General features: G+C 45.0%; 1 protein-coding gene across 1 annotated transcript; it reads right to left on the reverse strand.

The window, feature by feature from the left end:
• Positions 1 to 611: 611 nt before the first annotated feature.
• On the reverse strand, positions 612 to 9,245 carry SLC35E3 (solute carrier family 35 member E3). The gene is made up of 5 exons (XM_075013260.1): positions 8,622 to 9,245; positions 7,416 to 7,526; positions 4,776 to 4,934; positions 2,726 to 2,808; positions 612 to 2,216 (listed from the first exon to the last, which is right to left on the reverse strand). The coding sequence occupies exons 1-5, from the start codon at positions 9,009 to 9,011 to the stop codon at positions 2,030 to 2,032; spliced, it is 930 nt and encodes a 309-aa protein (XP_074869361.1). The 5' UTR covers positions 9,012 to 9,245; the 3' UTR covers positions 612 to 2,029.
• Between the last annotated feature and the right edge of the window lie 4,562 nt (positions 9,246 to 13,807).

Genomic DNA, 13,807 nt, shown 5'->3' on the forward strand with positions numbered 1-13,807 from the left:
CAGCTTCTGGGGTAAAAATCATTTGCACCATTATACATTTTTATTCTGTTCTTTTCTTGTTATATACATCAATCCCTTGTCAGATCTTGTCATCACACCGACTTCTCAGTCATCTACCTCAAGAAACTCCTTGTGGTGTATTTATAATTTAGAAGAGCTTGTGCATAGCACAAATCAATTTGTTCTCTCAGTGCATGCACTAAAAATATGCACCAAAAGACTACACTGTTCTGCACATATTTGCAAGTAGTCCATATTTGTATTTAAATTTTAACACATTATAGATTTAAAAAAATATTTACAATAGAAAACAATTTCCTTTGCACCTGTATAATGCCTCAGACACTGGTGGCAAAGATGTAAAACAGTTTATAATGCTGAAACAATACAAAGTAATATCTTGTATACTTAGGTTACAAAAGAGAAATTGCTTTTAAAATCAAACTCCAAACACTGAACAATTCACTAGCCTGCAAACAGACCACAGTGTTTCTTGCACATTATCACAGCATTAAGATTTGATAATTTAACCTGTAAAAAAGCTTAGACAAACTACCCAATCATTTATGCTGCTGGTGTCTGTACAATCCAAACACATTTCTGTTCAGATGATTTTCTTCTTTAAAGTTACTACAAATAAATGCAGATAAAACAAAACGCCAGTGAAGCAGTGCAAATTAATCATTTGCCAATCTGGCTAAAGTATGTTCCTATCCTATTTACTGAAAGCAGGAAAACTCGCATAACTTTCCATTTTCTGTAACATCGCCCTCAAACCTTCCTTTCTATATGGCCAAAAACTACACACAGCGCTGGCACAAGATAATCTTCCAAGCACCCAGAATTTACAGAGGAGCCATTGTTCATCCAAATCTGCTGCCAGCTTCCCTGAAGGGATTGTCTTTCTATTATGGGCGGCACGACAGATTAAATTCCCTAGCAATCCACTGGCTTTTCCCTATACAAAACAGTAGTAACAATGAGTCTTGAAAACCCAGGATATACCTTACCCTTTCAGAGAACTCCAGCGTGAGGGGCAGGAGGGGAGTGCACACTTACATAAGGGAAAGAATTAGAACACCAGGAAGTTCACCTCCCCCATCCTACCAATATAGTTTAACCTAAAAATTTGTTTGGACCCAGTCATAATATAATTTATCAGCTGCCCCTAAGCAGGTGGGTGTTCGTGCTTCTTACTTGCAATACCATTTTCATTGGTCAATTAAAGCAAGCTATGTCGGTTTACTAAGCCCACAAAGATTCAAACGTTCTTATGAAAGTCCATTTTTCACACTAGAAGATCATGAATCAGAAACAGACTGTTAATATCCTGGTAGAACCAGAGATGAACTCGAGCTGCTAAGTTCAGAGCCATTTTCCCACGTTTTCAAAGTATGAGATGTTTGTTGTTTGTTCAAACTGATAACTAGACAAATCTGTTGTATGAGTCTCTGCTCCACTAGTAATTTTATCTCGTCCCTTTAATGGAAAGCTTTTCAAGTAGTTCTGCCACACACATGAGCAAGCATGTAGGAATCAGAATTCTTTGACGGTGCTTTTGAAAAACAGGCAAAAAACCAAGTTGTTTTTTGTCTACCAAATGGGAAGCATGTGTTGTAATGTAGCAAAATATCTGCATGCAAGTGTCTTAAACATAATTCTTTACAATAGTAACACTAGTATGATATCACAAAGGGCTAAACTAATTCCTTCAGTCTTTACTGTACCATTAACAAAAATGAGCTCATATGATTTCAATGTGACAATCATAACTACTTCTATAGAATTTCCATTCTAATTTAACAGACCACTTGATTTTTTTTAAATATTACTATTTAAACATAGGATGGACTAAGAGGGCAAATATGTTTTATGTAATGATTAAGTTTATTTTGTTTTGGCATGATGATCCTGGTGGTAATACTAATACAGATTCTATTTCAGCTGTTTTGCTTGATCTGCAGTCAGTGCATATTTAATATCTGTCTTCCTTCTCTTTTAAGTTTTATCATCTTCAGAATACCTTGATTTATGGACGCTGAATCAGTTTACTTTTGCTTGCTTCCTGCTCATTAAGTTTGAAATGAGTATAAGCTAAAATGCCTAACAAAGTACACAGAATCCCAAGGACTTGATTAACTGACAGTGGATCTTTAAACAATAGGTACCCGCCCAAGAGAGTGATGCAGAACTTGAAGTGTCCAAACATATTATATCTACATATCTCTGTTAAGGATCATAATAAAAAGTCAAAATATTACAAATACACATATGAACGTTTGAGAGTCCCTAGCTACCTCCAAAATTGGATATGGCTGTTCACAATTTCCACTTACACAACTTTTCAATTTTATCGCTGCAATTATAATTAATGATTTGTGTTTATCCAATACCTTTTGCACAACTTGCTTTACAAATTAACTTATACTTGATACACAAACAGAAATAATGTCAAATGTTTGCTACAGAGTCACAAAAAGATGTGTAAGTGTTTTCGTATTGTTCTTATGGAAATAAAGTTATTACTGAATTAACCAGAACTGTCTAGATAAATTGTGAGAAACAATACCAAGAAACTGGATTGTGTTTTTCCAGTGTTATCATTTACAGTAAAGCATTTAAATTACCAGCCTATTCAGTGTGCTTTTTAAATTGTGAAATATACCTGACTGAATACTTCTATTCATCTGAAAACAAGGCCACTGACCAATAATAAAAAGGATACGTGACAGGTGATGTGTTTCCAATGATCCAGTAAATGGATAAGTTTACCATAAAGGCTATTATACCAGACAGCAGCACCATTAGCTGTGGATTAATGGACACAGTCAGTAAATTAACATATTTCTGACCCTCTTTAGTTACATCCCCAAATGGTTTAATTAGTTTTCTTTATTGTCAAATGCAAATCAGTAAGATATCACACAAAAGAGAACAAAAAAGGGCAAATGTGCATTCTAATTTAACAGACTCTGGTGATTTATGTGTTTCAGAACATGCAAAAAAGGTGAATTGTGCCACAAAACCCAAATCTTCTTTCACCTTCACTTACTGTGCTTGAAGTAACATTCCCAGAAATTTAATTGCTCTCTCACAGCAATGATGTTCCATAATCATACTTAAAAGGGCATAGCTTTTGAAGGTAACAATGAAGGTACAGAAATAATTTATGAGATACCAGCCTGATTTGTTTTTAACTATTCATTATTCTACTTACTGATTTCAGTATCACTACAGAGAATTTACATTTGTCACTGGATGGCATTTCACTAAACAGGTAACAGGAACTGTCTAAATTAAAGGTCTCTCTCACCTTAAACAACAGTATTTAATGAAGATATATTTGAGCCCTGGTCCTCTTGAGGGATAGCAGGATGATGAAGACGAAGATGACAGAGTTTGATGTTTGATTTACACTTACTTCCCCACCCCTCACCCCTCTCTCTTGCTCATCTATCTGATTTGCCAACAATGATAACAATTTTTCTGATTTGTCAACTTTGATAATTTTTGGACCTCTGTGCTTTATATATTGAGTCTGTTCTGGTAGGACGGTAGATCTGAAGAAGTGGGTCTGTCCCATGAAAGCTCATCACCTAATAAATTATTTTTGTTAGTTTTTCAAGTGCCACATGACTGGTTTTTTTGTTTTGGGGTATTATCTGTTACTATATTTAAAATATTAAGTATTTAGTAACAGATTATTCAAATAACCACATGGATGGCTATTTATTACCAAATTGATCCTTTGGTAATCTTCCTAGGGCTTCCTGTCAGAAGCAGTCACATGAAAGGAAATGAAGAATTCATCTGTCACCTGCTGGTAGTTGCGAGACTACTGATAATGTCTCAATGAAAAAAGAATAACAGCCCAACTCTAGAGGAATGGTTCACAAAATACAAACAGTTTTCATGGAAATATTAATAAACCAATTGTGTAGCAAGCAAAATACACACAAGGCAAATAGACACTTAGATATTTGGTTACCATTTACTCAATACACAAATCACCACTACCGTCCTATTTATTTCAATATTAACTTTTGAGACACAGTGCCTGATTTGTTAAATATGTGTAATCAAAGATTTCAATTAATTTAATGAAATCACTGGAAATGACATGCACTGGGCATTGTAATGATACTCATCATGAAAATGACACTGTGTTAAAGAGAAATCTGATGACTATATTACTGCATCATGGCTCTAAATAAACCTCATTGTTGTCATGTAATTATTAAAAACAAAAAAATCAATACAACTAAAGCTTCCTAAACAAAGTTTAAAATGTTCTTACTTCTGAATTTTAGAGGGAATCAATGTCTTTTTTTTTTTCTCGTTACTTAAAAGGCCCTCTAACCAGAAGCAAGAAGAGAAAGCTCTTAGGCTACTTCTACACAACAGGGACTACAGTGATATGACAGATATCCAGTCTACAAAAGTAGGTTTTCTGTCATTGCGCCTCCCTGACAGCCAGGTTGAGGGATGCAGTCTCCCATCAATCTAGCCGTATTTATGCTGGGTTTATGATGGTGTAGCTACAGAATGGAGGGGATTTATTGAATACTGTAGCTATGTTGACTTAAGTGTAGACTAGGCATTAGACAAACGTTGTTAGAGCCCCACTATCAGAAAGGAATATCTCTGTCAAGTAAGGGGAATGGGGAGTGATCCTCTGTCCTCGCAGCCCTTGTCAATGACTGCATGTGCAGCTGTTATATTAAGTGATAACGCCATTGGTGTTAAATTTTAAAAAATGAAAGATAAAACCTTACCACAGCAGAAAGTGTCCAGGGTCCAAATATCCCTCCTTCTCCAAATACTGGCTCAAAGAAGGGTACGATACACAACAACATGGCAGAGGACATTGGTGCCTGATAGTACAGCAACTGCATAGAGTTTACCTGCAACTCATGCTGCTTGGCACCTACCCACTAAAACCAAGAGACAAAATTGTTAAACACGAGGAAAATCAAGTCTTCATTCAAAAACCAACATGGTTACTAAGAAGAATAGAATCTCACAGGGCCTGCACTACATAATAGGATGATTGTTATATTTGTCATTTCCATTTACTGAAAACCAAATATTTTAACTAGATGTGTGTGTTAGTCTTCCCCGCTATTTTGAGTAGACAGTGGTAAGCCACTGTGTGCAGACATAAGCAAGGAAAAGCATTTGCTGAAAGACCTTTTTAATTACAAGGTCTGACGGCTAATGCTTGACTCTTTCTCCCTTCATCTTCTCTCTATTTTTTGTCTTCTCCCATTCTCTATGAGAGGGTCTGCTGCTTGAATAAAGACAGATAAACGGGGGCACTGGAAAAAGCTGGTTCCTTTCATTCTCACACCAATTCTTGACCTAGCCTACCTAGGGATCAGCACCTTCTCCCAATCAGAGCAAGCAGTATTACAAAAACCACCAATCTTTTCAACTTTCTACTACTGTGGGATGCCTGAGCACAACTACTAAAGTCACAGATGGCTGCATCGAGTTACGTGCATGCAGTAGCAAAAATTTGTGGTAAAATATGCAACATTTCCACAGTATTTTAGACAGCTCTTTAAACCAGACCTCAATCTTTCCAGACTACTGTACGTCTTGCAGGAATCCTATTTATCTTGGGTACCCCAAATTTCACCCAACTTAAAATCTACTTGCTTGCAAAATCAGGCATAAAAATACCAAATTGTCACAGCACACTATTATTGAAAAACTGATTACTTTTGCCTTTTTAACATACAATTATAAAATAAATCATTTGAAATACAGATATTGTACTTACATTTCAATGTACAGAATACAGAGCAGTGTAATGTTGTCTGCAAGAAATGTCAGTGTGTACTCATTTTCCAGTGGTTTTTTTATGTAGTCAATTGTAAAACTAGACAAATATCTAAATGAGTTGCTGTATTCTCTGGAAGACCTCTGCATACCCCAGCATACCTCTGGTTGAGAGCTGCTGAAAACTACATAATATACATTCATATGCAACAGCTCTGTAGCTTGTTCTTATGACAGACATTCACAAGAAATAAATTCTAGAAGTGCTTTAAATAAAATCTACCTCTAAAATCTATTACTCTCCCTATGCCCCCACCTCAGTTGGCATAATGATATACATGCTAACAAGCATGACTAATTATTTTAGAATTTCAGGTTTTTCCTTCCTTTAATTATACATATACTAAACTTCATTGATATTGAAAATCTCAGTTATAATTATGTATAATCTAATATAACTGCTGTTCTCTGAGCATCTATGATTAGTAAAATGAATGTAATAAACACAATGCTCTCAAAATAAATTACTTTCAAAGCATTAATATGATATTGTATTGCCCTTAGCTATGACAAAGAGCATTTATGGTTAGTTTTGCAGCATACACTATAAGAGACAACTTACTATACTGAAATAACCTCTGTTCTAAATTAAAATAACTATAATTATGCTCAATTCTATTTAAGGGCTCTTTAAGAAAGCACAGGATATAATTTTGCCCACAGGCCAATAAAAATTCTGCTGCACATATAATGTTGCACCATCACAGTAACTTTGCCTGTTTCTCCTACTCCTTTCATAGCTTTTTAAGGCCAAAAAGGCCAACATTGTCATCTGGTGTGACAGTCAAGACAGCCTTTCCTAGTGATTCCTACATCAGCCGATAACATCTGTTTGAGCTATAGTTTCTCTTTTTACAAAGACACCAGTTTTGACTTAAAGATTTCTTGCAGAGACACAACCATGCTCCTAAGGAAGTTGTATCAATGGTTATTACCCTTAGGGCTTGTCTACGCTACCACCCTCCTTCGCTACCACCCTCCTTCGAAGGGAGGATGGCAAGTAGGGTGTTGGGAGTTTACTAATGAAGTGCTGCACTGCATATCCAGCACTTCATTAAGCAATTCTCCCCCCCGCTGCGGCAACTTCGAAGTTTTAAACTTTGAAGTACTGGCTCGCATCCAGCCATGGCTCACCCGCCAGTACTTGGAATTGCCGGGGCAACTTTGAAGTCCCTTTACTCCTTTACAGCTTCGAAGTTTCCACGTGAGGGAATTTGCTTAATGAAGTGCTGCGTATGCAGTGCAGCACTTCATTAGTAAATTCCCAACACCCTGCTTACCATCCTTCCTTCGAAGGAGGGTGATAGTGTAGAGACACAGCCTTACTGTTACAAATGCGTGCATCAGAAACCAAGTCTGAATTAGTCAAGTTTCAGGTACTATCCACTGTACGTTTTTACATCTTTTTGGCTAAAGAGCCGTGTACTACCAGAAATTTCTTCCCTCCTACTTAACCTACATACTATTCCCAAATCACTCAACCTGCTTATTACTTTCTGAAATTTGAAACAAAGTGTCAAAAAGTTATTTTTATTACTGAACATGCATATAGAGATGAATAAGTTACTAACCACTTGATAAAGGGATGTAACTAGAACACCCAGGGTGGCAAACACCATTCCAAGGAAGTTAAACTTGACATCATAATAGGAATTTAGGAATACACCTAAAGTTATGGGAATCTGTAAGGAAAGAAAAGGCTAGCTATTATGTTTGCTACACATGGAGCTCAATGGATCAAAACTCATTCTCCCTCAATGTTCTGGAAAGAGCTACACACTTTCACACAGTGTCACCCTTTTAGCTGGAATTACTCCAGCTTTATAACCTGAGATTGCAAAGCTATATTCCAAGAATAACATACAGCCTCATGAACTCTACATAAATCGTATTTGAAAGTTAATAGCACTTTATCTTCAGAGAATTTTATGAAGTCCAACTTGCTGCCTCTTACAAGTTCTAGTAAATAAGAAAGACACCCCATATACCACTACTAGAATGCCTTGATGGTACAAAAAATATCAAAATAATGTACAGGCCCTGACACTGATCTGCGTGAGTTAAGATGCCATTAAGGCCCTTGTACACGGAGATGGGATGGCAAGATTTGGTGATAGTGCTTTTTAGCTTATTAACTAGCTCTTAGAGATGTTTCACTGCAGTCCACAAGAGCAGGATGACACCACACCCCAACACAAAGCAGCAGGTACATGCACATGAACCCCGTGAAGGCAGTGGCCAGCTCTTCTATCCAAGGAGCCAGAGAAGCATCTTAATCCTGGTGACTCATCTAACAGATTTACCAAGTCAGGGAGCGCCAAAAGGAGAGGTGGCAACAGACCTGGAAAAGGGAAATAACCCTTTGGAGTGGGGGCAGGAGGAAGAGGGGATGGGAGGGTACCTCCCCCCTCAGGTGGGCACCCCGATCCTCCCCAGACCCCCTGCCGGGGTATCCCAATCCTCCCCAATAGGGTTACCATAAATTGGACCTTTCAAAATAGAAGACACCCCCGACAGGGAATGTATCTGTATCCTCATCTACCCACTGATGTATTAGTGTGTTATATCTAGTACACTAATACAATGTGAATTGGCACATGCGGATACAGATGCACTCACTTCTCAGGGGTGTCCTCTTTTTTACATGGTAACCCTACGCGCCTCCCGACCCCCTGCAACCCGCTCCTCCCCAGACCCCCTGCCCGGGGCCGCCCCGCTCCTCCCCAGACCCCCTGCAGGCGCATCTGGCCCCAGGCTGCGGGAGAGTTGCGGCTCACCAGGGTGAGCTTGATGCGCAGCGGGAAGCTCTTGCCGTAGAAGAGGCTCTGGATGGCCACGATGGCCGGCGTGGTCATGGCCTTGGCCAGCTGGTAGGTGCCGATGGTGTTGCTCTGCAGGGACAAGTTGGTGAACACCACGAAGCCGCAGAAGCTGAGCGCCAGGGGCAGCACCTGGCCGGGCCGCAGGCGCTTGGGGGCGAAGACGCGCAGCGCCTGGCACAGGCCGAGGCCGAGCCAGGTGGCGGCGAAGTGCACCAGCGTGAGGCTCAGGTTGGGGAAGCCGAGCCGCACGTAGAGCCACTTGTTCAGGAACACGATGCAGATGGAAGCGGCCAAGTTCACCAGCAGCCCGCCCGCCAGCCATCCCGGCCCCGGCCCCGGCCCCATGGCGCCCGCCCCCCGCTGCTCAGCGGGGCCGGCCGCCCGGCTAGCGAGTAGGGCACAGGCGGCAGCCCGCCCGCCACCAGCGCACCCGGCCGCGCCCCGCCTACCGCCGCGCCACACAGAGGCGGGAGCAGCCGGCGGCAGAGCCCGGCCCGCCCCCTCCCCCCAGCCGCGGGGAGGGCGCGGCTGGCGCGCGGTCCGCCACCGGGCGGGCAGACTAGGCCCAGGGGCGGCGCCGGGAGTGTCGGGGGCGGGGCCTGTACAGCAGCGGCCCGCCCGGAGCAGCGGGGCGCGCCCTCCCCTCGGCCATGTCGTAAGGAGACGCGCGGCTGGTTCGCGACCAAAGGGGCGGCTCCCATCCGGCCCCGCCTCGCCGGACCCACAGCCAAACGCGTCCCTGCCGCGGCGGCGCCCTCCGCCTGCGAGTGCGTAAGGCCGGAAAAGCGCCCCAGGAGTGGCTGCCGGGGGCGGGGGAGCGTAAGTTACCCCCGTAGCTCCTCAGGGCGCGCGCGTGTAATCTAACCCCCCTTTAGCCCCTCGGGGCGGGAGGGGTCTGTGTGTGTGTGTGTGTAACTTACACCTCCCCGATAGCCCCTCGGGGCGGGCGGGAGGGGGGTGTGTGTGTGCGCGCATGTGTGTAACTTATCCCCCCGTAGCTCCTCAGGGCGGGTGGGGGGGGTCTGTGTGTGCGTGCGTGTAATCTAACCCCCCTTTAGCCCCTCAGGGCGGGAGGGGTCTGTGTGTGTGTGTCTTACACTCCCTCCCCCCGATAGCCTCTCAGGGTGGGAGGGGTGTGTGTGTGTAACTTACACCTCCCCGATAGCCTCTCAGGGTGGGAGGGGTGTGTGTGTGTAACTTACACCTCCCCGATAGCCCCTCAGGGCGGGAGGGGTGTGTGTGTGCGCGTGCGTGTGTGTAACTTATGCCCCCGTAGCTCCTCAGGGCGGGAGGGGTGCGTATGAGAGAGGACGGTACGGTAAAAAGTCAAGTGTGGGGTGGAGTGCTGGGGGCAGGCCATGAGAGGAGTCAGGGCTGTGGGGAGCAGGGGCAGCCTGCTTGGTTTGGGGAAGGATGCAGGAGTCAGGGCTTGGGGGGTGAGAGCGGCTGAGGACGGGAGGTTGGGGTAGGTGGTGTGCAGCAGTCAGGGTTGGAAAGTGAGTAGGAGTGCAGGGTGGGGGGTTGGTGTGTGTGGAGAGGTGCAGGGACTCAGGCTGAAGCCCCCCCCAGAGTTGTACCATGCAGCTTGCTGTTCCCCTTCCTGTCACTGTGGGGGAGTGAGAGCTAAGTGCACAGTTCCTCTACCCCTGCCCTCTCCAGCCAGATTGAGGAACCCAGCAAACAGCACTTCCCCTTGCTGCCTGACAGTGACACAGGAGAACAACAGGCAATGTCCCTCTTGTGTGACTCTGCTTCTCCCCTGGGGAAGTATAACATTGTATAAGTATAACCTTGTATAAGGGGACATGCTGGATACATTGTATATGAGAGGGACATGCCAAAACATGTTACAAAGTATCTGAGGGAGCACACGTAGGGGCAGTTAGCTTTTGAATGGAGAAGCAATTAAGATGGAGCCAGCACGTCTAAGAAGCAGGCATCAGAATGGAAGGTGTGAAGGGCAATTAGTTAAGTTAACTGGAAGCTGTTAAAGGAGATTGTTAAGGGTGGCAGGTAATTGAAGATAGGTGACTGGTCTCAGGGATCTCGAAGGGTGGTGACTAAAATCTTTTTCTTCTTTTGTCTGTAACTTCTCTGTAACTTGTTCTCCAAAAAAAACTGTATAAATTAAGAGACACAAGCCCCACTCGGGGGGCTCACTTCTAAATGTATTAGCAGAGCGGCTTTGCTAATAAAACAGAGTGGTCTGATAAATTGTGAGTCTGAGTCAAACTTTGACACCCCCTACTCTCTAATGGAGCCTAGGAGGTGGGAGGCTCAGGACTGGGGCAGTCCCAGCCAGGAGGGGATGCCCCCGACCAGCCCCTTTCACCTACCTGGCTGCCTTCTGTAGCAAACCCGGGGGAAATGGGTTGTGAGTATGCACCACCTCCTCTTGCAGCTGAGGCCCAGCCAGTTGACTCCTTCTGACCTGATGCTGGCATAGGGTTTGGCTCCCGCACCCCCATCAGTGGTGGTGGGAAGCAGAGCAACCTGGTCCCAACCATGTTGCACCGCTTACCTCTGCTGGTTACTGCAGGGGCCAGTTCCAGCCCTTTTCCAAGCCCCTGCTCCTCAGTGACACAGCTCAGAGAACTAGCAGGAGGCCTAGGGCAGGCTGCAGGGGTTGGTGCTCCTCTTACTGCACTAAGGAAAGGTGGAGTGACGTGGCTCATCCTGCCTGGCTCCCAGCTGTGTTGCTTTGGGGAGGACTTGGGGCAGGGGCTTGGGGAAGAGGTGGAAAGAGGCTGGCCCCTCCTCCAGGCTAGGGGTAATGTGGAAGGGAGTGACATTAGGAGTGACACCAGGATTAACCCTCCCCACCAATTGCCACTGGGTGCAGGATGTGCTCCAGGACAAGGTTTGTTGTGAGGAAACTATTATAAGATCCTTCATCCTGTCTGCCACTGCTACAAACACTTGAAAGGACTTCCTAAATCAGGGGTCTGCAACTGAAAGTGTGAGGAGCCATTTTTTTCAAATTCAGTTACAAAATCAATACTTCAAGAGCCAGAATGCATGTGAATGCAAGACAGTTCTTAATAAATAATGTCAAACCGTGCTTTTAATCACCCCTACTTTAAGAACAGCGTGCACACAGTAATTTGTATCAGAAGGTTGTTACACCCATCTCCAGGCTTACCTGCCTCAGCCCCCAAATCTGCCCCTTATCCCCAGACTTTCTCTCTCTGTCCTGAAAACCTGCCCCCCATCCCCAGGATTAATCCCCCTGGCTACGTCTACATGTGCACGCTACATCGAAATAGCTTATTTCGATGTAGCGACATCGAAATAGTCTATTTCGATGAATAACGTCTACACGTCCTCCAGGGCTGGCAATGTCGACATTCAACTTTGACGTTGGGCAGCACCACATCGAAATAGGCACTGCGAGGGAACGTCTACACGCCAGAGTAGCACACATCGAAATAAGGGTGCCAGGAACAGCTGCAGACAGGGTCATAGGGCAGACTCAACAGCAAGCCTCTCCCTTAAAGGGCCCCTCCCAGACACAGTTGCACTGAACAACACAAGATCCACAGAGCCGACAACTGGTTGCAGACCCTGTGCATGCAGCATGGATCCCCAGCTGCGGCAGCAGCAGCCAGAAGCCCTGGGCTAAGGGCTGCTGCACACGATGACCATAGAGCCCCGCAGGGGCTGGAGAGAGAGCATCTCTCAACCCCTCAGCTGATGGCCGCCATGGCGGACCCCACTATTTCGATGGTGCGGGACGCAGATCGTCTACACGTGCCCTACTTTGACGTTCAACTTTGAAGTAGGGTGCTATTCCCATCCCCTTGTGGGGTTAGCGACTTCGACGTCTCACCACCTAACGTCAATTTCAACTTCAAAATAGTGCCCAACACATGTAGCCGTGACGGGCGCTATTTCGAAGTTGGTGCCGCTACTTTGAAGTAGCGTGCACGTGTAGACACGGCCCCTGAAACCCAACCCCCACCCCAAGCCCTGGGCTTAATTCCTCAGCCCTAACCTCCCCACCTCACCCACAGGCTTAACTCACCTCAACACACAATTCTGCAGTGGCCACAGCTGCCACCTGCCCCCTCTGCTGCCCACCATCTCCTCCTCCTGCTCAGTGTGGTTGTGTGGCTCCAGCAGGGGCAGGCTTGATGGCCCTCTCTCCAGCTCACTTACCAACTTAGACTTTTGCCCATTTGGGGCAGCTGCCTGCCCAGCCACTTTCTCTTCCAGGATCTCTGCTGCAGCTGACTGCTGAGTGGGTCTGGCCACCCCAGCTTAAACAACAAAACTAAAATCCGTTGGCTCAATGGCAGGCAGCTCTCAGCACCGCAAGTGGCTCCTTAAATAGTCACAGGTTCATGACTCCTGTCCTAAATATCTTTGTTCTTTCAAATGTGAAATGCTAGTGCCCTGCAGCCAAGCCTCTGCTCCCTGCCACTCAAGTGTAGCTTAGGATAGAGAACTAGAGGAAGATCTGCTGGCTGATGTGAAATGGGGAGACCATCTTTGGGAGGAAAGCTGGATGAGGCCTGAGGTGAGCCTGTCTGGACAGAACAGCGTAAGGGAGCTCTCAAGTTAGGGCCTTGAGTTCAGCCAACCTCCTGGCTGACGTTATCCCTGCAAACCTTGTATGAAAGGTAGAGTAGGGAGCAAGTCACCAGTAGTTTGAAGGGAGTCCCTACAGTCTGGAAAGGACCAGATTAAGGTCCAAGGCCAGGACTGGTGGTTGGACATGTGGGCATAACATTGTTGAGACCTTTCAGGAAACAGCTTCTTGTTGGATTGGTGAACACCAGCAGCCCTCTGTGCCTGGACAAAAGGCAATGCTCACAGCCAAGTGAATCCTAATTGAAGACCTTGACAAACCCTGCTGCTTCAGATGGAGAAGATAATCCAACATAAGCAGGACAGATGTGAGAATTTGTACTGAATGGTGTTGAAAATCTTTTCCATTAGGAGCGGTTGATAGCTCTGTTGTTGGGTTACCTACTGCTAAGGAAGACTCGTCTAACCAGACCCAAGCAGCAGATCTAATAACGGCACTTCCATGCCATGAGGTGCAGTGACTTGAAGTTCAGGTGCTGGAAATGGCTCGGATCCTGAGTTATTAGGTCTAGGACAAAAAGCAAGGTGACAGGCTTCCACAGGCATTTCCA

The sequence above is a fragment of the Carettochelys insculpta genome, chromosome 1 (genome assembly GCF_033958435.1).
Source record: "Carettochelys insculpta isolate YL-2023 chromosome 1, ASM3395843v1, whole genome shotgun sequence".
Classification (NCBI taxonomy): Eukaryota; Metazoa; Chordata; order Testudines; family Carettochelyidae; genus Carettochelys; species Carettochelys insculpta.